Raw genomic sequence first — 23,638 nt, 5'->3', positions numbered from 1 at the left:
AAACTCATTCTTTCCTAGCTATATAGGTTTACTTTTTAGTTCTTTTTGTGAACTGGACACTGATGATTTTTGTGAGTTTTGTTCTTTTCACAGAAATTAAGCATCTTCAACTACAAACTAAATTGTTCAATTAATTTTTCTTATGTCCTTTGACTTTCATTCCTTAGGCAGATGATGTTGAGGGGAAAATTAGACAGATTATTCCACCTGGATTTTGCACAAATACGAATGATTTTCTTTCTTTGCTGGAAAAAGAAGTTGACTTCAAGCCATTTGGAACTTTACTCCATACATACTCTGTTCTCAGTCCTACAGGAGGAGAAAACTTTACCTTTCAGATATATAAGGTAAAGATAAATATTTCTTGCCTGAAATTTGTATAGTTTAGTATAGATTTATTTGCAGTGATCTGTTCTAACTTCAACGTTTTTTCTCAGCATTTAAAACAAAGATCTATTTTTTACTTGTATATTTGAGGCTTCGAGACATTTTTCCCACAGAATATAGTTTTGTGTTCTGCAGACTTTGGCTTATCTCTGTGATGAGTTTCACCTGACTTCTCCTGGCTTTTTCCCTAGGCTGACATGACATGTAGAGGCTTTCGAGAATATCATGAAAGGCTTCAGACCTTTTTGATGTGGTTTATTGAAACTGCTAGCTTTATTGACGTGGATGATGAAAGATGGCACTACTTTCTAGTGTAAGTACAGTTCTAAAGCAACAGTAGACCTTATTACCTCCACAAAGCCAGCATTTTAATTGTGGCAGCCCAATTATTGGGACAGTATAATGATATTTTTCTCAGGAAAGAAAAACTATTGTTTATGAGGCTTGAGTTTTCCTTCATTATGCTTTGGGAGACCTTGAGAATAGAGCTGAATTAAATGCTGTTGTCCGTTAGGGCCTGAATGTAGGCTTAAACAGTAAAATGAGCTTTGCCTGTGTTTTCTTTTACTTGCCACCTATTCATCTTTATAATAGGCAAGTGCACTGAAGTGATGTAAAGAGGTCTGATTTATCCAAGTTGCTGCACACCAATTAAGTGAATTGTACATTCAGAACATAGCAGGTGTACCCATTGGGCCCTCACAGAGTAGCTTGCTGACACTGAAAATTCAGTCAGAGAATGGAAAAGAAAATGGACACTGCATGGGAGCGCGACTGTAATTGACCTGCTTGGCTTTCTGTTTTATCTGCAGATTTGAGAAGTATAATAAGGATGGAGCTACGCTCTTTGCGACCGTAGGCTACATGACAGTCTATAATTACTATGTGTACCCAGACAAAACCCGGCCACGTGTAAGGTAATTGGCAGTATAACACGTGCCTTGTCTTTTATTTCAGAAGAAGGAACTGCTGAAGTTTCCAATACTTGTTATAATAGTGTTGATTTGTTTAAAAAAAAATCACTATTATTCATTGACTATGTACTGATTTATTTCATTGTTCCATTTGAAATAGTGTGGAAGATTAAGCCAATTTTGAGTAGATCCATAATTTTTTTACTTCTTAAAGGTTGATTAAAAATACACACAGACTTTAAGATTTCATAACATTATTATGATTTGCAATTTTTAAATTGGTCATATTATGATGTGTTAATTTTAAAATATTTTTTTTTACTATAGTCAGATGCTGATATTGACTCCATTCCAAGGTCAAGGACATGGTGCTCAACTTCTTGAAACAGTTCATAGATACTACATTGCATCTCCTTCTGTTCTTGATATTACAGGTATGTAAGATTTGATGTATTACTGAAAGAACCTGTGATTTTGTTTCTTTTGTTTTGTTCTATATCCAGTGGTGCTCAGTGGCTACTCCTGGCTCTGCACTCAGAAGCCAGCCAGTGCTTGGGGGGTGACCATATTGGATGCTGGGAATTGAACCCAGGTCAGCCAACTGCAAGGCAAACATGCTGTGCTATCGATTCAGTCCCAAGAATCTATTAGTAAAATAGATTTTACTCTCCTTAACTGGCAGAATGTTTTTTATCAGAACTAACTAAAACAACAGCATTCTCTCTGGAGCTGACTAAAGGATAGCTAAAAGTCACATTTAAAATCTTAAGTCTTGGGGCCGGATAGATAGCATGGAGGTAGGGTGTTTGCCTTGCATGCTGAAGGACAATGGTTCGAATCCCCTTGCCTGCCAGGAGCTCGTGTGTGACCAAAAACCAAAAATTCTTATTAGTTAAACAAGTTGAAGGCAATGAGTTGAATAAATAAATCTTGGTCAGGCATTAATATATAGCAAGTGCAGTATAACTTATTTCCTTAACTTACTTGACAAGTAGTTGCATTGCTTCGAGGGAACCCATGCTCTGATTTTTCTGTTGTGGCAGAATATTTTAAGCCTTAAGATAAAATACAAGATAAATCATTCCGGGGCCGGGAAGGTGGCGCTACAGGTTAGGTGTCTGCCTTGCAAGCGGATGGACCGCGGTTCGATCCCCCGGTGTCCCATATGGTTCTCCCAAGCCAGGGGTGATTTCTGAGCACATAGCCAGGAGTAACCCCTGAGCGTCAAACGGGTGTGGCCCAAAAACCAAAAAAAAAAAAAAAAGATAAATCATTCCTTAAAAAAAATGTGGCATTATATCAAAGCAACTATTGATATATCTAATGCTTTCTTATCAGCAATTTATAAAATGAAATGTAGATCAATTTTTGGGGTGTAACATCTATCAGAATGAATTAGCCAAGGAAGAACTATCAGAAATAAAGCTTCAGGTACAGGAAAGAAACTACTCTTTCAGGGGTCTCAAACTCAATTTACCTGGGGGCTGCAGGAGGCAAAATCAGGGTGATCCTTGAGTGCAAAGTCAGTAGTAAGCCTTGAACATTGGGTGGTGTGACCCAAACAACTAAAACAAAGCAAAACAAAACAAAAAAAGATTCCTCGGGGGCCGGCGAGATAGCATGGAGGTAAGGCGTTTGCATTCCATGCAGAAGGACAGTGGTTCGAATCCCGGTATCCCATATGGTCCCCCATGCCTACCAGGGACGATTTCTGAGCATAGAGCCAGGAGCGTGCCGGGTATGACCCAAAAACCAAAAAAAAAAAAAAAAAAAAAGATTCCTCTAGGGCAGGGTGACAAAATGTTGTAGCGGCCCGCGTTTGAGACCCCTACAAATGTTTAGGTTAGACGACCCTGTGTAAATACCATACAACATTGTCATCTAAAAAGATTTTCTTATCATTATTTTCTTCCCCCTGAGTAACACCTCAAATTTGTCACTCCTAAAGTTTATTGATCAAAATTTACCTTTTTGTATTCTATAACTTTGGGGGTCTCTCTCTCTCCTCTCTTTCTCTCTCCTCTCTTTCTCTCTCTCTCTCCTCTCTCATATTTTTGGGCCACACTTGGTGACACTCAGGGGTTACTCCTGGCTGTGCACTCATTAAGCGCTCCTGGCTTTGTGGGGGCCATATGGGATGCTGGAGGATCGAACCTCGGTCTGTCCTGGGTCAGCCGTGTGCAAGGCAAATGCCCTACCACTGCAGCCCCAAAGATATATATATTAAGAACTGCAGCACATTGCACAAATATTAACTTGTTTTTAGAAAGTAATGCTCTGGAATTGTATCAGTTTGTTTAAAGATAGCAGAAGAAAAAAAATCACAAATGGGAGACTAAGAAGATTATTAGTAGACAGATTGTTTTTCTTCCTCTTTAGCTTAGTGGGTTTTGCTTGTGCAGCTCAGTTTGTGAGCAGTATAGCTCCCCTGGGAGGGGAGCAGATCCAGTGAGGTGGTGAGAGTTTAGGACAAAGTTCTTCAACCTTTTTACACCTTTGTCTCCAACACCTATTTAGCTCACCTGTCCATGGATAGTTACAATCAAAGCAACAGATCAGCGGTTTTCTATCTTTCCAGACCAGCAGTTGAAGAATGGTGATATAGATGAGGAGTGTTTTCTGTTCGTTAGTTTGTTTAAAGAAGACAGATTTCCTGTGGGGCACTGAGTAAAACTGAGTACATTTTTTCTGATAAGGGGATTATATTGTAGGCTAGTAAGGTAGGATCTTCTGGTTCAGGTAAATAAAATTACTTTTGAACAGATTTTGAGTTAATCATATATATATTAATAAACTGGACAGAAAGCATATTTTAAATATTTATATGTATAGGGGCCATACTCAGATGGTAGATCAAGGGTATAGGGCATGTAGTGCCAACAATCATTTTGTAGGTCTTGTATAAGCTAGACATGTGTTCCACTCCTTAAGCCGTATACCCAGATCAGTATATAGTATTTAAGAGAGTTTCAGGGGACCGGCGAGGTGGCGCTAGAGGGAAGGTGTCTGCCTTGCAAGCGCTAGTCAAGGAAGGACCGCGGTTCGATCCCCGCCGTCTCATATGGTCCCCCCCCAGCCAGGGCCAATTTCTGAGCACTTAGCCAGGAGTAACCCATGAGCATCAAACTGGTGTGGCCGAAAATCCAAAAAAAAAAGAGTTTCAGGCCTGGGAATTTAGTTCAGTCTTGGGTTTTTATATGTGAGAGGTTCTGGATTGGAGCTCTGGCACTGCAAAAATTAAAATTTGAAATAAAGGGAGTTTATTATTTATCAACTGAATTACTTTTTCATCTTATTTTCCTTATACTGTTAATTGATTTGGAAACTAAGGAGATAAAGAATTACTAAAATTAGTTATTAAGTGACACAAATGATACCTCTAGCTTTCTGATTTATAAAATTATAGAAATCTAATACAAACAATATTGCTGTTTTTAAAGGTAAATCTAAAATTGTTTCACTTATGCTTACTTTTGGAGCCTAGACTTGGTGCTAGGTGAAGGGACGTGTTCGGTCATTTTAATCTGCAGACTTCAAGTTCACATAAGTAGTCTTTGTCTTCTGTAGTGGGTAATGTGCCAGCAGGGGGTTGTTTCTTTGAAGCCTTGTAGCTAGTTTTTTCTGTCTACTCCAACCAATAAAGTCCTTGATACTTAGCGCTAATTAACAGATAAAGAAATTTTATTTCTTAAATCTCAATGAAGAGTCATCAATAATAGTAAGTAGCCTTTCTTCACTGCAAACTGAAGTTGTCTAAAGAGTAAAGGCTAAACATGCTAAAGGACTTGAATTTGAAAATTGGGTATTTGCCTTTATTTCAGTACTAACATCCTCAGCATTATAAATTAATAGAACTGCCTTCTCAGTTCTCATAAGAAATTTCTCTTTAGGATTTATACAACTTTTTGGAAAATGTCACAAGATTATTTATTTATTTATTTGGTTTTTGAGTCACACCCAGTGGCACTCAGGTGTTACTCCTGCTCTGTGCTCAGAAATCATTTATGGCAGGCTCAGGGGACCTTATAGGATGCTGAGAATAGAACCGCAGTCTGTCCTGGGTCAGCTGCATGCAAAATGAGCATCCTACTGCTGTGCTATATCTCCGGCCTCCAAAAACTGTTACAAATTTTGTACTTTTTAGTCATTTTAGTTGCCTCTGACTTCATTAATTTTGTATGTATTTCTAGCTTTGTGCATCTTTTATAGGTCTAGGTCTCCCATTGCAATCTAGAATATTCTTTATATTGAGGTGTCCTTTGCTTGTGCGATGTATAGCCAGATAATAATGAAAACATTTTAGGTTTGGGGGCTGGAGGATAGCACAGGGTAGGGTGTTTGTCTTGCACATATCTGACCTGGTTTCAAGCCCCAGCATCCCATATGGTTTCCTCAAACCTGCCAGCAATAATTCCTGAGTGTAGAACCAGGAGTAACCCCTGAGCATGACTATTTGTGGCCCCATGCCCTCCCCCCCAAAAAATTTAAGTTTGGACAAATAATACAGGGGTTAAGGCACATGCTTTGCATATGGCCAAATTGTGGTTAAATGCCCAGCACCACATTTGTCCCCTGATCTCAGCTCTGAGCTCTGTCAAGTGTGACTCCCACTACCTCACCCAAATACCAAAACTTTTCAACAATGATCTTAAACTTTCTTCTTAAACTTTCACTTTTGACTGCTTTTTCACACAAGAAGTTTCACACAGCCCTGTGTAAATGAAGTAGACAGTTAAGTCAAATATTTGCTTTATTTAATTTATTATAATAAATTATAGAAACATTTATTTTAAAACAGCTTTGTTTGTATTAGGCCATTCATACCCAGCAGTGCTTCAAACTTACTCCTAACCCCTGTAATTTTATTCCTGTACTTTAAAGTATACTTTTCTGTGTTCTGGATCATATGTAATGCCAGGGATCAAATTGGTGTTGTTCGCATACAAGGCACATGCCTTAATCTCTGTACTATCTCTGATAGCTTAAAACCAAGTTTTAAGGACTTTTTATATTCACTCTCCCCTTTCTACATTCATTTTACATTCATAGAGTTGTGACCCACAGTTTAAGAAGCTAGGGTGTGGGTTACAGGATAGAAAAACCCAAGTGTTCAGATATATTTAGTATGGTAGAACTGCTACATTTCTTTTAAACACCTTGCAAGTAAAATACTGAAATTCTTTACATCTGCACCATCTTCCTTTCGAGCTAGTCAGTATTTTGAGATTCATAGCATTTAAACACACCTCAGGGCCAGAGTGGTAGTGCAGCCCCACTTTTTTCAAATGTAGGTAAAATTTTCTAGAAGGAATGGCTGAACTTTTTAGATTTTTCAATTGTAACACCTCCTCCCCAACTTTTTGGAGGTTGTATATATGAGTTATTTGAGTTTTTACTCTTAAATATTACTATTACTCAATAATATCGTTGTTGGGGCTGGAGAGGTAGCATGGAGGTAGGGCGTTTGCCTTGCATGCAGGACAGTGGTTCAAATCCCAGCATCCCATATGGTCCCCCGAGACTGCCAGGAGTGATTTCTTTTTTTTTTTTTTGGTTTTTGGGCCACACCCTGTGACGCTCAGGGGTTACTCCTGGCTATGCGCTCAGAAGTCGCTCCTGGCTAGGGGGACCATATGGGACACTGGGGGATCGAACCGCGGTCCATCCAAGGCTAGCGCAGGCAAGGCAGGCACCTTACCTCTAGCACCACCGCCCGGCCTCCAGGAGTGATTTCTGAGCATAGAGCCAGGAGTAACCACTGAACACTGCCGGGTGTGACCCAAAAAAAAACAAAACAAAAATATTGTTGTTATTTTGTGTCCAGATGAATGAGGTCTGGGGGGGTTGAATATAGTTTGTCATGAGCTATATCCTTCACCCATTTATTGTAACTTAAAATAAAATTTTTTTTTGCTTTTTTATTTTGGAGTTTGGTCTCATATTCAATAGCTGTGCTCAGTAGTTGCTCCTGGCTCTGTGTCAGGGATCAGTCTGTTGGTGGTAGGGGAATCATATAGTCCCAGGATAGAACTGTAGTCAGACACCTGGTAGGCAAGTGCCTTAACCCCTATACTAGCTCTCTGGTGCTATTCAGTTTAGCTTTTGTTCTCTTAGCTTTAAAAAAAAAGTTATATCTATATGACAAGCATATGTTAAATTTGTGGTCCATGTTTTGCTGGGTGCTACAGAATTAAAAGAAACAGATAGTATTCCATAATAGTGTCAGGGTGTGCAGCCCAGAATGTCATGTGATGCCAGGGGTTAAACTCACCCATGTATGATATATACTCCAGCCCTGTGAGGTATATCCCTACCACAAAAAGAAATTACTGTGTTTTTATTGTTGAGCCTTACATAGCAGTACTTGAAATTAATCGTAGTGGTGCCTCATTAGGCTAGCTCTCTAATCTCTAAATGAAATTTCTTTTTTTTTTTTTTACACACACACACACACACCGAAATTTCTTTTTTTCTTTTCTTTTTTTTTTTTTTGGTTTTTCAGGCCACACCCATTTGATGCTCAGGGGTTACTCCTAGCTAAGCACTCAGAAATTGCCCCTGGCTTGGGGGAACCATATGGGATGCTGGGAGAATCGAACCTCGGTCCTTCCATGGCTAGCGTTTGCAAGGCAGATAACTTACCTCTAGCGCCACCTCGCCAGCCCCTAAATGAAATTTCTTAGAGTCTAAAGTGTGGTGGTAAAAAATGTATAATGTCAGGGCCAGAATGATAGTACAGCAGGTACTTGTGCTGCATGTGAATGACCTGGATTCTATCCCTAGTACTTCATATGCTCTCCCAAGTTTCTCCAGGAGTGATCCCTGAGCATAGAGCAAGGAATAAGTTCTGAAAACTGCTGGGTATGGCCCCCAAATCAAAAAAAATTAAAAAAAAAAAGGTTATTGGATAAAATGGTATTAACATACCAATGAAATTGGCACACATCAGGGTCTGGAACAATAGTTGCATGGGACCAACTCCAGTTCAATCTGCTGCACCCCATATGTTCTCCAAGCCTGCCAACAATGATACTTGAGTGCAGGGCTAGAAGTAGTGCCTGAGCACCATTGGATATGGTCAAAATAAAAACAAAACAAAACAAATGTAAATTGGTAAATATTAAACAGACTAGAAGCAACTAGAACTGATGGGAATATAGGGAAAAAGAAATCCTCATTTACTGTTGGTGAAAATGTCATTTGGCCCAACCATCATTGGAAACAGTATGGAAACTTCTTAGGAAATTAAGAATTGGTGCTATCAACCCTTATGTCCTCTGAACCCCTTTAAGGAGAGATGCCTGAGTAATCCTAAATATTGTGGGGTATGGCCCTAAAACAAAAAAAATGTTAGTTTTTTATTATGAATTTAGCTGTAATAGTATAGTAGGTAGGGTGTTTGCCATGCTTACAGCCAACAGAGGTTTAATATGTGGCACCCCATATAGTCACCTGAGCATCTTTAGTGTGCCCTACCCTCCCTAGCTTCCTAAAAAAAAAAGAATTGAACTTCTGTACAACTCATTGTTATACTTCTTGACATCTACTCCAAGCACACCAAAAATGTTTTGAAAAGATACTTGCACACTTATATTTGTCACAACAATATTCATAATACCAGATGTAGAAACAACCCAAGTTCCCAAGAACAAATTAGTACATAAAAAAAGAAACATGTATATGGGGGCCAGAGCAATAGCACAGCGGATAGGATGTTTGCTTTGCACACAGCCGACACCCAGATATGATTCCTGATACCCCATCTAGTCCTAAAATACTGCTGTTCACTAGTACATGGTTATGTCTGGAGGGTATCATGCTAGTGAAGTCAGAGGAAAAGGACAAACAGAATGGTCTCTTTTATATGTTCAATATAAAGAAATGTAGTGGGACCGGAGAGATAGCACAGCGACGTTTGCCTTGCAAGCAGCCGACCCAGGACCTAAGGTGGTTGGTTTGAATCCCGGCATCCCATATGGTCCCCCGTGCCTGCCAGGAGCTATTTCTGAGCAGATAGCCAGGAGTAGCCACTGAACATGGCCAGGTGTGGCCCCAAAACAAAACAAAAAAAGAAATGTAGTAAGATATTTAAAAACTGCCAGTGATAACAGACTTTGAGAATAGGCCACAAGAATTGGGTTGGAGAATGGGAAAGTTGGCAGGGGTTGTTGGTAGAGGACTTATGGTGCTCTGGTAGTGGAACATTAAATGTCTGAAACACTACTGTTATTAGATTATAAATCATGGTACCAAATAGAAATTGAAAGTAGAAAAAAAATTAGAAATTGAGGGGCTGAAGAGATAGTATGGAGTTAGGGCATTTGCCTAGCATGCAGAAGATGGTGGTTTGAATCCTGGCATCCCATATGATCCCCCTAGTATGCCAGGAGCTATTTCTGAGCATAGAGCCCAGGAGTAACCCCTGAGCTCTGCCAGGTGTGACCCCCAAAAGATCCCCCCACAAAATTTGAAATTGAACTATGTTTTAGGGATTGATTATCTCTTGAATCCCTTATAGAACTACTTTAATTGAAGTAAAACTAGATGCTTTTGGTTATATGCCAGTCATGTTTACATTTGAGAGGGGTAGCTAATTTGATAATTTGACTCTTGCAAAATGGATTGTACCTATTTTTATTTGGCTAAGATAATAGTGCTATTATATCACGCATAAGGAATTATCCTATCTTCTTGTACCATTTTTTTGGGGGGGGGTCACACCCAGCAGCGCTCAGGGGTTACTCCTAGATCTGTGCTCAGAAATCGCCCCTGGCAGGCACAGGGTACCATATGGGATGCCGGGATTCGAACCACCGTCTTCTGCATGCAAGGCAAATGCCCTACCTCATGCTACTCTCCGGCCCCTTCCTGTACCTTTTATATGTTATTTCATTTAAGAATAATTGCTGGGGCAGGAGAGATAGCATGGAGGTAAGGTGTTCGTCTTGCATGCAGAAAGATGGTGGTTCAATTCCTGGCATCCCATATGGTCCCCTGAGCCTGCCCGGAGCAATTTCTGAGCATAGAGCCAGGAGTAACCCCTGACTATTGGTGTGACCCAAAAACAAAAACAAAAACAAACAAACAAACAATAAGAATAATTGCTCTCTAGCCTAGAATGTATATTAAGATGGTTAACGATGAGTAAATTATGTTGGATAAAGAAAATGTTATTCTGCTTTATTTCTTTAGCGGAAGATCCATCTAAAAGCTATGTGAAATTAAGAGACTTTGTACTTGTGAAGCTTTGTCAAGATTTGCCTTGTTTTTCTCGGGAAAAGTTAATGCAAGGATTCAATGAAGATATGGCAATAGAGGCACAACAAAAGTTCAAAATAAATAAGGTATTCTGTAAAGGAAAAGAAACATTTTACATGTGAGGGTTTTTGCTTTTGTTTTGTTTTGGGTTACAGCCATCTGTACTTAGGGCTTTACTTCTGGCTCTTTGCTCAGGGTTGTCTCCTGGAGGGTTCAGAGGACTACAGGGAATGCTGGGGATTGATTCCAGGCCAGTTGCTTGCAAAGCAAACACCCTACCTGCTATACTATTTCTACCCTGAAGCTGTATTTTTTTTAAATTGTAATTAAACACTATCATTACATTATGAAGTCTTAAATATAGTTACAAGATAATTCTAGGCAATGAAAAATATGGCGGTATCCACAAAGGGAAGAGAAAGGAGAATATGAGGAGGGTATAGAAAGGACCAATTAAAAAGAACCAGTGTAAATGACACAAACTTTGATGGTGGATGCAGTGATATATGCAGACACTTATCAAGGTATGAGATTATACTCCTAAAATCTACATATTATAAATCAATGGCAAATCAGTAATTTTTTTTAAATTATAAATGTGTTGGTACTAATAATGCTTAACGTGCTTTGAGGCTAAATTTCCTTAAGCTCAAACCTTGCTCTACCATTTGCTGTGTAGTTATTTACATCCTTGTGCTCATTCACTGAATATTTCCTGATAATATTAAATGTAAAAGCAGAAAGAAGATGAAAAGAATCTTAATTTTCCTTTTTTAGGGGCACTTAATTTTCTCAAGCAGAGCTCAGTGGCTCTGGGAACCTCTTCTGGGAATACTTGGCTGACTATTTGGATCAGGTGGTTAAATGGGATGGGCCAGGTGATGTAATGCCAGGGATGAAACTTAAGGGACCTCTGTCTGTGGGGCATGTGCTCCAACCTTTGTTCCATCTCTCCAGTCCTTATTTTGTTTTTTAAGGAAATATTTGTCTAAATGAACAAATTGGTTATTACCCTTAAGATGGTATTGGTAGGAATAAAAAGTTAAGAGTAAAACAAGTTAATTTTTACTTTATATGGTTCCTGTATGTTTTAATTTTAAGGTAGTAATTAAAATAAGTACTGAAACAGTAATTTATAAGTTTATTGTATTTAGAAAACTGAAGGAATCAGAATTTTAAGAGAAGAAATGTTTTTTATCAAAGCTTTAAGGAATGGGATTTGTGTTATGAAAGTTTGTGAGAAGGATAATTCCAGTAGTAAGGACTAGAATCCAAGGCAGTTATTCATCTCTTGCTTAAGTACTGCAATTTCTGTTTTTTCTCTTATTACAGTGATCCTTTTGAGTATTTTTACTCAGTTCTATTCATCTGTATGTTCCCTAAACTAATTCCCCTCTAAACTTCTGTACTTGGTACTATTCATTTCTTCTCACTCTACTTAATCTATGAGGAAGATCTCTAAATATCTTCCAGATTCCTTCTGAATTCCAAAACTATATAAAAGTTTGCTTTTTACAACGTTATTATTAGGGATGCAGTTACACCATTGGTGGGAAAGTTGTCTAAACCTTTATGGAAACAGTGTGATGACTTCTCAAATTTAATAATTTAGTATCCATATAGCCCAGTGATTCCACTTCCTGTCAGTTGTCCAGAACACAAAAGCTTATTTAGAAAAGATACATGCATGACAGTGTTCTTTGCAAAACTAAGCACATTAGCCAGAGTATGGAACCAAACAATAGATGGATAATTACAAACAGTATAGTTGGTAAGACTTTGTACCCTGGTACCCCATAATGTCTCTTAAGCTCCACCAAGGCCCTGAGCACAGAGAAAGGAGTAGTAAGACTCCTGAGCACCATCAGTGTGCCCCTGTCAAAAAAATTATGCTATATATAAACAATAGAATATCACACAGCTATAGGGAAATTTGACATCTTCTAGCAACTTGGTTGGAACTAGAAGGCATCATGTTAAGTAAAATAAGTCAGAGGGAAATGAGTAAAAACAATCTTACTCAGGGTATGCAGAGAAACAAAATAAGGAACTAGATAATAATGGATATTAACAAATCATTCATCACTGATTTTAGAACTGAGATTAACAAGCAGTGAGAAAAGGATGTTGGGAGAAAGGAATAATACTTGAATGACATAGGAAAGTAAGAGAGGAACTTGGGGATGCTGGTACTCATGAAGGTGCATTAACAATGTGTATTTAAACCATATAAGTTAACACAATTGTAATCATGTTGCCTGAGCTGCAATTTTAAAAATAAAATACACATGAATAAATTTTTTGAACTTTACTTTTCATTTACCTTCAACAGACAACTTAATTTGAACTGAAACTTTTCATCTCCTTAATTAAAACACTTCAGTGGCTTCCTGACTTAAGATAAAATATCTCTATCTTTAAAAGAAAAATGAACAGGAATAAAGAGATAGTTCATCAGGGAAGGCTTTCACTTGCCTTGGGGTTTAGTTTGCGGCACTGCAGATTCTTCCCCCAAGCCAGCCAGGAGTGGCTCAAAAACAAATAAGTTAATACCTTCAAACTTTATTATACCATTATTAGCAAGAATTTAACAGCTCTGCTTTAAAAAGAAAAGGAAATGAGCACATTTTCAAGCCATGTTTTTTAAAATTTTTTTCCTAAGAGGAATTCAAACACCTTAGCATATGTACAGAATACATCATCATTTGGACCCTCCCTACATTGTTAGCCTTGATTTTCTGCTTTTATTACATGTGCTGACTTTATTGGACCTCTTATCATTTGCCAGCTATACTACATATTTCTTATTTTTGTGTTTCTTTTTTTTTTTGTTTTTGGGCCACACCCGGTAACGCTCAGGGGTCACTCCTGGCTATGCGCTCAGAAGTTGCTCCTGGCTTGGGGGACCATATGGGACACCGGGGGATCGAACCGCGGTCCGTCCAAGGCTAGCGCAGGCAAGGCAGGCACCTTACCTCTAGCGCCACCGCCCGGCCCCATTTTTGTGTTTCTTTACATATCTATTTGGATACATGTGTGCATATTCTCTACCCCACCCCCCTGTCTCCTCCTTCCCCCCCCCAATCCTATTCCTTCATTTTATCCCTGGCCAGAAAGTACTACTTTTTCAGGCTCAACTGTCATCATCCTAACATAACAATACCACCACCACCACCACCAATAAAGCTATGTGAAACAACAGACACAAAAAAAACTATATTGTGCTCCTTTGGTTTTAGTGAAACCAAAACTTCTAGTTCTTTAGTATTCTCCTAATATTTCTTAAGATATTTTTGCTGTTTGTGTGATTTGAACCCACTGGTGTTCAGTGGCTTCTCTAACTGCTCAGGAGTGAGCCCTGGTGGTGCGTGGAGGACCATTCCTGGTACTGGAGATCAAATTGCCTGGTTTAATAGCTTCTAATTAATATCCCTTATTAAAAAATTTATTTTCTCCCAAGCAATGCTCGTGTTCAAGGGCTATTACTGGCACTACTCAGCCCAGCCAGACAGTCTAGGGCTCAGGCCTGAAAGTTCACAGGGGAACGTTTGGTACTACAGATTGAATTTGAGCTCTCTACATACTAATAAACGTGCAGTTCAGGCCTTTGAACTATGTTCTCCAACCCCTACCCTGCTTTAATCCACCTTTTCTTTGTAGTTGCAGGAAAGCTTTACTTTTTTTTTTTTTTTTTTTTTGGTTTTTGGGTCACACCCGGCAATGCTCAGGGGTTACTCCTGGCTGTCTGCTCAGAAATAGCTCCTGGCAGGCACGGGGGACCATATGGGACACCGGGATTTGAACCAACCACCTTTGGTCCTGGATTGGCTGCTTGCAAGGCAAACACCGCTGTGCTATTTCTCCGGGCCCAGGAAAGCTTTACTTAAAACTCAGATAAGAACTTTGCTATCTACCTCCCTTAAAATACATCACCCATCAGCTATAACTCCAGCTTTCTATTTCTATATATTAAACTTTGTCTTCTTGCTTTATCCTCACTCTTAACACTTTGCTGCATATTTTGACTTTGGCAGTGTCAGGTTGCTTCTGTTCTTCATGTGCACATGCAGTGCTGTTTTCTTTAGTGCTTATTTACTTTTTTTTTTTTTGGTGGTGGTTTTTGGGTCACACATGGCAGTGCTCAGGGGTTATTCCTGGCTCCAGGCTCAGAAATTGCTCCTGGCATGCACGGGGGACCATATGGGACGCCGGGATTTGAATCGATGACGGTCCCCCTTTTTTTTTTTTTTTTTTTTTTTTGGTTTTTCAGCCACACCTGTTTGATGCTCAGGGGTTACTCCTGGGTAAGGGCTCAGAAATTGCCCCTGGCTTGGGGGGACCATATGGGACGCCGGGGGATCAAACCTCGGTTCTTCCTTGGCTAGCGCTTACAAGGCAGACAATTTACCTTACCTCTAGCGCCACCTCGCTGGCCCCTCTTTAGTGCTTATTTTAAGACTCTTAGCATTTCCCTCATTTCTAGGTTTTTCGTCTGTAAGTATTAAATCTGTCTCAATAATTTGTGTTACCTCATTAGATAACTAGTCTTTGGGGGCAAAGACAATCTTTTATTTTGATACCTAGCACTATTGCTGGCCCATAGTCGATAGTCATTATATCCTGGGGTCTTTTGGACAAGTGTCACTATCTTGCACTTTGAAAATGCTTATTGTTTTTCTTTCACTAATTTAGCAACATGCTAGGCGGGTTTATGAAATTCTACGACTACTGGTGACTGACATGAGTGATGCTGAACAATACAGAAGTTATCGACTGGATATTAAAAGAAGATTAATTAGTCCTTATAAGGTAAGACTTTCAATAGTCTTTTTATTTATTTTTTTTATTTAATTTTTGGTTTTTGGGTCACACCCGACACACTCAGGGGTTACTCCTGGCCCTGTGCTCAGATATCACTTCTGGCAGGTTCGGAGGACCATATGGGATGCCGGGATTCGAACCACCGTCCTTCTGCACGAAAGGCAAACGCCCTACCTCCATGCTATCTCTCTGGCCCCTCAAGAGTCTTAAATACTGTATTTGTATCACTGTTTAAAGTGAAAGAGGAGCCGAAGAGATATAGAACAGCTGGTAAGGTGCTTACTTTCCATGCAGCTGACCTGAATTCACTGCCTGGCACCCCATATTTCTGAAGTGCTACCAGGCATGATTCCTGAGCACAAAGTCAGGAGTAATTTCTGAGCACTGTCAAGAATGGTGTGGCCCCCACAAAAGGGAAAAAATTATAAAGTGGTGGAGGCCAGGGAAATGGCTCGGGTTGTAAAGAATACAGGGTGGGGCTGGCGAGGTGGCACTAGTGGTAAGGTGTCTGCCTTGCAAGCGCTAGCCAAGGAAGGACTGTGGTTCGATCCCCCAGCATCCCATATGGTCCCCCCAAGCCAGGGGCAATTTCTGAGCGCTTAGCCAGGAGTAAACCCTGAGCATCAAACAGGTGTGGTCCAAAAAAACCAAAAAACAAACAAACAAACAAAAAAAGAATACAGGGTAATGAGCTCAGTTCCCAGCATATCTTGGAATCAGGCACCACCCATTGTGGTTCTAGTGACCCTCAAACACTGCTACTGTTCTGAACACTGAACTCTCAAACCCAAAAAGTTACCAGGAATAGCTTGGTGTGGCCCAGGGTCTCATCCCTAAGCATTAGTAAGAGAGGTGCTATAACAAATATCAAACTAAAATAGAAGTTCGGAAGGAACTATAGGTTAGATTGCCACTTGTAAATAGATGGTCATGAGTTTAAATCTCTGGTTTCCTACATGTACCACGTGTAATCCTGGCAATTTCAAGTTTGATAGAGTTCTGCTATCTGTGATTCCTGTATGCAAGTGATTTTGGTTATGCCTCAGCCTTGTAAGCACCACAAAAGGAGATGAGGGGCCAGGCAGCCAACGCTATGGTATAGTAGGTATAAAACACTTGTCTTGCATACGGTTGACCCTGCTTCAAAGCCTGGTGCCACATATGGTTCCATATGTGCATAGCGCCAGTAGTAGCCCCTGAGCATTGATGTGCTTGTCCCTAAAAAAAAACCAAAAATCTTTATGCTGGAATTTGGCGTGTAGAACAATGTTAGCATAACATTTTCAAATATTAAAACTGTTTCAGGAGCTGGAGAAATAGTACAATTGGTAGCACTTTTATTTTGGGTTGAAAGGCACAGTGTGATCAAAACCTTTCACAAATTTGGGGAAATGGAGAAATACTTTAGAGATTTTCCTGTTAAATGTATTAATGGAGATGATATTTTTTGGGGGGGGGGTTTTGGGCCACATCCGGCGGTGCTCAGGGGTGGAGATGATTTTTTACGCTTTGTGTTCCAACTATAGCATGAGTTTTACTGTGTTATGCAGTATTCTCAAGTGCAGAATTATTTTTAAGAATAAAGTAAGTTTTTTTGGGCCCAAGCGATAGCACAGCAGTAAGGCATTTGCCTTGCGAATGGCTGACCCAAGACACACCTTGGTTAGATCCCCAAGAACCATATGACCCCCCCCCCCCAAGCAAGGAGTGATTTCTGAGCACAAAGCCAGAAGTAACCCCTGAGCTTCACCGGGTGTGGCCCAAAAACCAAAAGAATAAAGTAAAAGTTTTCATATTGAATGATAGAGAATGTTTTTTAGGTCTTAAAAAAGGGAAGAAAGTTTGAAATATAAAATTTACATTTTTTCTCTAATATGTTATGAAAAGAAATGATAATTTGGGGGCTTGGAAATCATATAGGGGTTAAGATGCATGGAAAGGGATGTGGTCAAGCTTGATTGGTTTTCTCAGAACAACTGGACAGTTAAACTTAATAAAACCTGCACAACGATAAACCCTATAAAAACCTGTAAATGAGTTTTGCTCAAGCATCTGAGGAATTTAGAAATGTGTACGTTTTGTTTGTTGTTTTGGGGCCACACCTGATGTCAGGGCTTATACTTGGCTTTGTGCCAAGATACACCAGGGATCATTCCTGGTGGGCTCAGGGGACCATATGGTTGCCAGTGATAGAACTCAGCTGTAGAGGCCAGATACCATGGAGGTAGGGCATTTGTCTTGCATGCAAAAGGACGGTGGTTTGAATCCCAGCATCCCATATGGTCCCCCCACCCCCCAGCCTGCCAGGAGCGATTTCTGAACATAGAGCCAGGAGTAACCCCTGAGTGCTCGCTGCTGGATGTGACCAAAAACCAAAACAAACAAACAAAAAAAAAACCTCAGCTGTGTACATCGTAAAAGTGCCTTTTCTTTTTTGTTTTTGGGTCACACCTGGTCACACTTAGGGGTTTCTGGGATGTCAGGATTCGAACCACCTTCCATCCTGGGTCAGTCACGTGCAAGGCAAAAAATACCCTACCACTGTGCTATCTCTCCGGCCCCCATCTCTTGCCTTATTTTATCTTTATTTTTATTTATTTATTTATTTTGGGCCACACCCAGTGACGCTAAAGGGTTACTGCTGGCTATGCACTCAGAAATCGCTCCTGGCCTGGGGGACCATATGGGATGCCAGGGGATCGAACTGTAGTCTGTCCTAGGTCAGCGCATACAAGGTAAACGCCCTACTGCTTGCACCACCGCTCAGGCCCCTCATTTGCCTTTTTGTTTGTTTTGTTTTTTGTTTTTGGGCCACACCGGTGACCCTCAGGGGTTACTCCTGGCTCTGTGTTCAGAAGTCACTCCTGGCAGTTACGGGGGACCATAAGGGATGCCAGGATTTGAACCACCATTGGTCCTGGGTTGACTGCTTGCAAGGCAAAAGCCCTACTGCTGTACTATCTCTCAGGCCCCCTCTCTCTTGCCTTTTTAAAGAAATACTGATTTTGGCCAGTTCACTAGTACACTTTAGAGAGGGTGCTCGTAATCACATAATCTATACTTGTAAGTACTAAGTTTTATGCTGAACGCCTTTTGGAATTTGTGTTGCCAGGTTAATAATCACATCTGGGCTTTCTTTTTCTCTTTAAAATAAGGACCACCCCCAGCTGAGCTTGGAAAACCTAGGCCACTTCTAGTGATTTTCAGCTTGGGAGTATGGGCCTGCTGAGTGTTGGTGTATACCCACAGCTGGCCTGTTTGTGCTTAAGGACACCAGGATCATAGCCATCGAAGCAGTGTCGTGGGGCCCAGGTGGTACAGGACCTACACATGCTAGGCATGTGCTTCACCATTTGGACTATTTCCTCAGTCTCATATTTAGTCTTTTTTGGTAGGGGAGGGGAGACAGTGGCAGGGGAGGCTAAGAGCCACACTCAATGGTTCTCAGAGCTTACTCCTGGCTCTGTGCTCAGGGATCACTCTGGCGGGGCTCAGGAGACCATGCTGGGTGGTCAGGGATTGAACTTAGGGTGTTCATGTGTTAGGAAAGTATCTTACCCTCTGTACTATCCAGCCTATGTTTAGGCTTTCTTAAGAAAAACCAGTGTGGAACATTTAGATTTATTTCTACTACTTTTTAATATGAAAGATGTAAAATTATAAACATAAAAAGATATGTTCACTTTTTTTTAGTCTAACCCAAAATTGTATTTATTGCTTAGAAAAAGCAGAGAGATCTTGCTAAGATGAGAAAATGTCTCAGACCGGAAGAATTGACAAACCAGATGAATCAAATAGAAATAAGCATGCAACATGAACAGCTGGAAGAAAGCTTTCAAGAACTTGTAGAAGATTACAGACGTGTTCTTGAACGCCTTGCTCAAGAGTAGAGTATATTGTTCTGTACAAGAAATTTGAAGTTTTCTGTACATTGTGTTGTGGAAAATTCAGCGATGACTTTAATTTTTAGATCTTGTAACATTTTGCTTACATTAAAAGTTATCTTTAGTTGAATATTTCCTTTTGCAGAGATTGTATATTTTAAAACACAGTTTAAAGTCTATGAGCATATATTCCACTTTAAAAAAGATACAGCTTCTGAAATACCACTGCATTGCTTCCCTTCTTAAACAATATAATAAATGATTAGTTGTGATATGTTACTGTGTGATACGTTCTTCAATACTTTTTAATCTGGTTAAATAGAAAATGTTCCCAGTTATTCACTTGTTTTAAGTAAATGTCTATTTATTGCTTGCTGGAAAGTATATAATAGGAAGGAAATCAGATACAACCTAAAACCTCAATGTTCGGCATCAACTATTAGTTGAAACTAATTTAAAGTTAGCCATAAACTTCTTTTTGAGGTACCAGGAATCAAACACAGGGCTTCAGACCTAGAAGGCATGTCTTTTGTTATTGAATCACAGCTGCAACTTCCCAGAAACATTTTATAAATAATAATATTGTAAGATAAAAATCTAATTTATATATCATTATTGAAATGTCTTCTGTAAAATCAAGTGTGTATCTATTGCTGCTTGCTATAAGGTTGCCAAGATGTTGAAGTTCTAATAAGAAAACGAAGTATGATAAATTTACTTTATTGAAGTAGAGTACAAATAAATTGATATAAAATAATTAAAATTAAAATCTTGCTGTTTGTGTTGCCAGTATACCACATATTTTTATATAAAAAAAAAAAACAGTGTTGGGCCATAGTGAAAGCACAGCAGTTAGAGCAATTATCTGCATGCAGCTGACCTAGGTTTGATTACGAGGAGTACTTTCTGAGCAAAGAGCCAGGAGTAACCCAAGTGCTGCCAGGTGTAGCTCAAAACCAAAAAAAAAAAAAAAAAGGTGATATTGAAGCCAGAGTAATGGTACAGATAATGGTCTTGCCTTGCACATGGCTTATTAGAGTTCAATCCTTAGTACCCCTCATAGGGTCCCCTGAGCCTGCTAGGAGTGATACCTGAGGATAGAGTCAGGAGTAAGCCCCAAGCACTCGAGTGTGCCCACCCCCAAATGAGTTGTCAGTTGAACTAGAGATCTAACTTGGAGCCTCCCACCTATGAGGCATGTGTTCTACCACTGTGCCATATTTCTGGCCCCTCAATTTAGATATTTTAAAATATCTAAGTTTTAAATGTTTAAGGTAAAAATCCCAGCTAGAACAAGTGCTCTACTGTTTTCATATCAGCTTTCTATCAGTAAAACCTGTCCAATATAGGAGAAATAACTTTGGACACAAATGGCTACAACTGGCAACATACCATAGTACTAAGCCATCTCTAGAATTAGCGTGTTGAAAAAGTTTCATTCTCATATGTGGATAAAACTTGATTTTAGGGCCAGAGAGAGCATAGCAGTAAGGTGTTTGCCTTGCCTGCAGCTGATCCAAGACTGATGGTGGTTCGAATCCCAGCATCCCATATGGTCCCCTGTGCCTGCCAGGAGTGATTTCGAACACAGCCAGGAGTAACCCCTGAGCGCCACCAGGTGTGACCCTCAAAAAACCAAATAACTTGATTTAAAATAAAAAGTCTAACATATATAAACTCATTTTGGAAAAGTTCTTTCTGAAACTGGAAACCATTTGCTTTCTATCTAATTAGCCAGAAACTTAAAAAAAAAAATTGTTTTATTATGGGACACAGCAAGTAGGGCATTTGCCTTGCATGTGGCTGACCCAGGATCAATTTGGTTTCTATCCCTGGCATCCCATGTGGTCCCCCAGCCTGCCAGGAGAGATTTCTGAGCACAGCCAGGAGTAATCCCTGAGCATGTTGGGTTTAGCCCAACACACACACCCCCCCAATTTTTTTAAATCAAATTTTTTTTCTTTTGGGGGGGCGGGCGCACTCTCATTGGTACTCAGGGATTGAACCTGGATCGACTCCAAGGCAAGCATCTTAATTGCTGTACTGTGAACAGACAATGTTGGGAGTTTTTTTTTAGGTTTTTGTTTTTGTTTTTGGTGGTGGTGGTTTTTGAATCACACCTGACTAGCTTAAGATTTACTCCTGGTTCTGTAATTCAAGGGATCATATGCAGTGTCATAGATCAAATCTGGGGCAGTAGCTTACAAGGCAAGCACCACAGTACAGATACTCCTCGCTTAATGGCCTACCTGTTTAGCAACTGCTCGCACTTACAACCATCTCTTCACTGTTATTTTAAATACCGTATTTGCCGGCATATAAGACGACCCTCTAATTTTGCAGTTAGAACATAGGTTTAGGCCTATATTCGCTGTATCAGACAGAACGTTCCTGTACTGCATGTGTTCTGTGCTCATGTACCACAGTGAGCCAATCACAACAAGCAAAGGTTCAAAGGTTTTACTGTAATAGACTTCCTCTCTGACTCTGGCCAATCTGAGCAGGCTTTTGACAGTGTAGATTCGGGTCCAGAACATTGTCTAATTTGCATGCATAAAAAGCCTGCTTGGATTGGCTGAGTTAGAGAGGCGGTCGAGCAGCCTTGCAGTGATTGGTGCAGGATCGAGTTGGAAAATTCATTTTGTGGCAATATTCAGACAGTTTTCGTTTAGCAGCATATTGAAACATTTTTCGGGATATAGTTAGCGTATAAGACGACCCTCGATTTTCGGTTGATTTTTTTTGTTTGTTTCAAAAGTCGTCTTATAGGGCCCGGACAGATAGCACAGCGGTGTTTGCCTTGCAAGCAGCTGATCCAGAACCTAAGGTGGTTGGTTCGAATCCCGGTGTCCCATATGGTCCCCCGTGCCTGCCAGGAGCTATTTCTGAGCAGACAGCCAGGAGTAACCCCTGAGCAATGCCGGGTGTGGCCCAAAAACCAAAAAAAAAAAAAAAAAAAAAAAAAAAGTCGTCTTATACACTGGAAAATACGTTATCCTTTTTCCATCTTGTACACTCTACAGTACAGTACTGTGGTTTTTGGTGCTTTAATGTACCTACTTTACTATGTTTTGTAATACACTGCAGTACTGTGTGTAAATTATACAACCAATGCAAATTAAAACAAGTGGAAGTGTTCAGTTTGATCTTTCTCGTTATTTTACTTATTCAGAATACTGTATTGTCATGTACTATACATATACTGTACTACTGTATACAGTACATGCAATTCCTCACTTAGCGACCAATTTGTGGGCCCGGAGAGATAGCACAGTGGCGTTTGCCTTGCAAGCAGCTATCCAGGACCAAAGGTGGTTGGTTTGAATCCCGGTGTCCCATATGGTCCCCTGTGCCTGCCAGGAGCTATTTCTGAGCAGACAACCAGGAGTGGCCCAAAAACTAAAAAAAAAAAAAAAAGAGGAACTTTTGGGACCGGGTGGTGGCGCTAGAGGTAAGATGCCTGCCTTGCCTGCGCTAGCCTTGGACGACTGCGGCTCGATCCCCCGGCGTCCCATATGGTCCCCCAAGCCAGGAGCAACTTCTGAGCCAGGAATAAGCCCTTAGCGTTACCGGGCATAGCTCAAAAACCAAAAAAAAAAAAAACAAAACAAAAAAACGACCAATTTGCTTAACGACCAAAGGGAAATTGGTCGTTAAGCGAGGAGTGTCTGTACTATCTCTCTGGCCCAGAAAAAATTTTTTGTTTTTGGGTTACAGGCAGTGCTCAGAATTCTATAGAACCTGTGTCACCTTGTCATAGAACTTACACAGAACAAGTGCCGAACCCACTGTCCTATCTCTCTGTCCCTGAATATTTTTTGTTTTGGGGCCACACCCGGTGGCACTCGGGTTACTCCTGGCTATCTGCTTAGAAATCGCTCCTGGCAGGCACAGAGGACCATTTGGGATGCCAGGATTCAAACTACCTTTGGTCCTGAGTCAGTTGCTTGCAAGGCAAATGTCCCACCGCTGTACTATCTCTCCAGCCACCCCCCTGAACATTTCTTAATGTCTTATTGGATACTTAGAAGATGAACTCTAAAGGGGAAAAATATATACTTCTAAATCAGTGACATATAAAACACTACTCCACAGACAAGTGCTGGTCTGAATGCTAGAATTAGCTTTTAAGAATTTTAAATTTTGGGGGCCGGAGAGATAGCAGGGAGGTAAGGCGTTTGCCTTTCATGCAGGAGGTCATCGGTTCGAATCCCGGCGCCCCATATGGTCCCCTGTGCCTGCCAGGAGCAATTTCTGAGCCTGGAGCCAGGAATAAATCCTGCGCACTGCTGGGTGTGACCCAAAAACCACACACACACACAAAAAAAAAGAATTTTAAATTTTATTCAGAAACAAAAAAAATGACAGTTGTTT

At 40.2% G+C, this 23,638-nt stretch overlaps 2 protein-coding genes across 4 annotated transcripts in view; one reads left to right on the top strand and one right to left on the bottom strand.

Moving 5' to 3' along the window:
* The window catches only part of HAT1 (histone acetyltransferase 1), a 52,504-nt gene extending 33,108 nt beyond the window's left edge, over positions 1–19,396 (top strand). The window contains exons 5-11 of the mRNA XM_049773453.1: positions 168–347; positions 579–700; positions 1,200–1,304; positions 1,629–1,735; positions 10,494–10,645; positions 15,252–15,368; positions 19,103–19,396. Coding sequence (XP_049629410.1) covers positions 168–347; positions 579–700; positions 1,200–1,304; positions 1,629–1,735; positions 10,494–10,645; positions 15,252–15,368; positions 19,103–19,270 — 951 coding nt within the window. The 3' untranslated portion in view covers positions 19,271–19,396. The remainder of the gene's footprint in view (positions 1–167; positions 348–578; positions 701–1,199; positions 1,305–1,628; positions 1,736–10,493; positions 10,646–15,251; positions 15,369–19,102) is intronic.
* SLC25A12 (solute carrier family 25 member 12) overlaps positions 1–23,638 on the bottom strand; it is a 225,189-nt gene that overhangs the window by 174,356 nt on the left and 27,195 nt on the right. The gene's annotated exons all lie outside the window — the stretch shown is intronic.

This window comes from Suncus etruscus, chromosome 5 (genome assembly GCF_024139225.1).
Source record: "Suncus etruscus isolate mSunEtr1 chromosome 5, mSunEtr1.pri.cur, whole genome shotgun sequence".
In the NCBI taxonomy this organism is placed as follows: Eukaryota; Metazoa; Chordata; class Mammalia; order Eulipotyphla; family Soricidae; genus Suncus; species Suncus etruscus.
The sequence above is the reverse complement of the archived record's forward strand: the minus strand, read 5'-3'. Positions and strand labels throughout refer to the sequence as shown.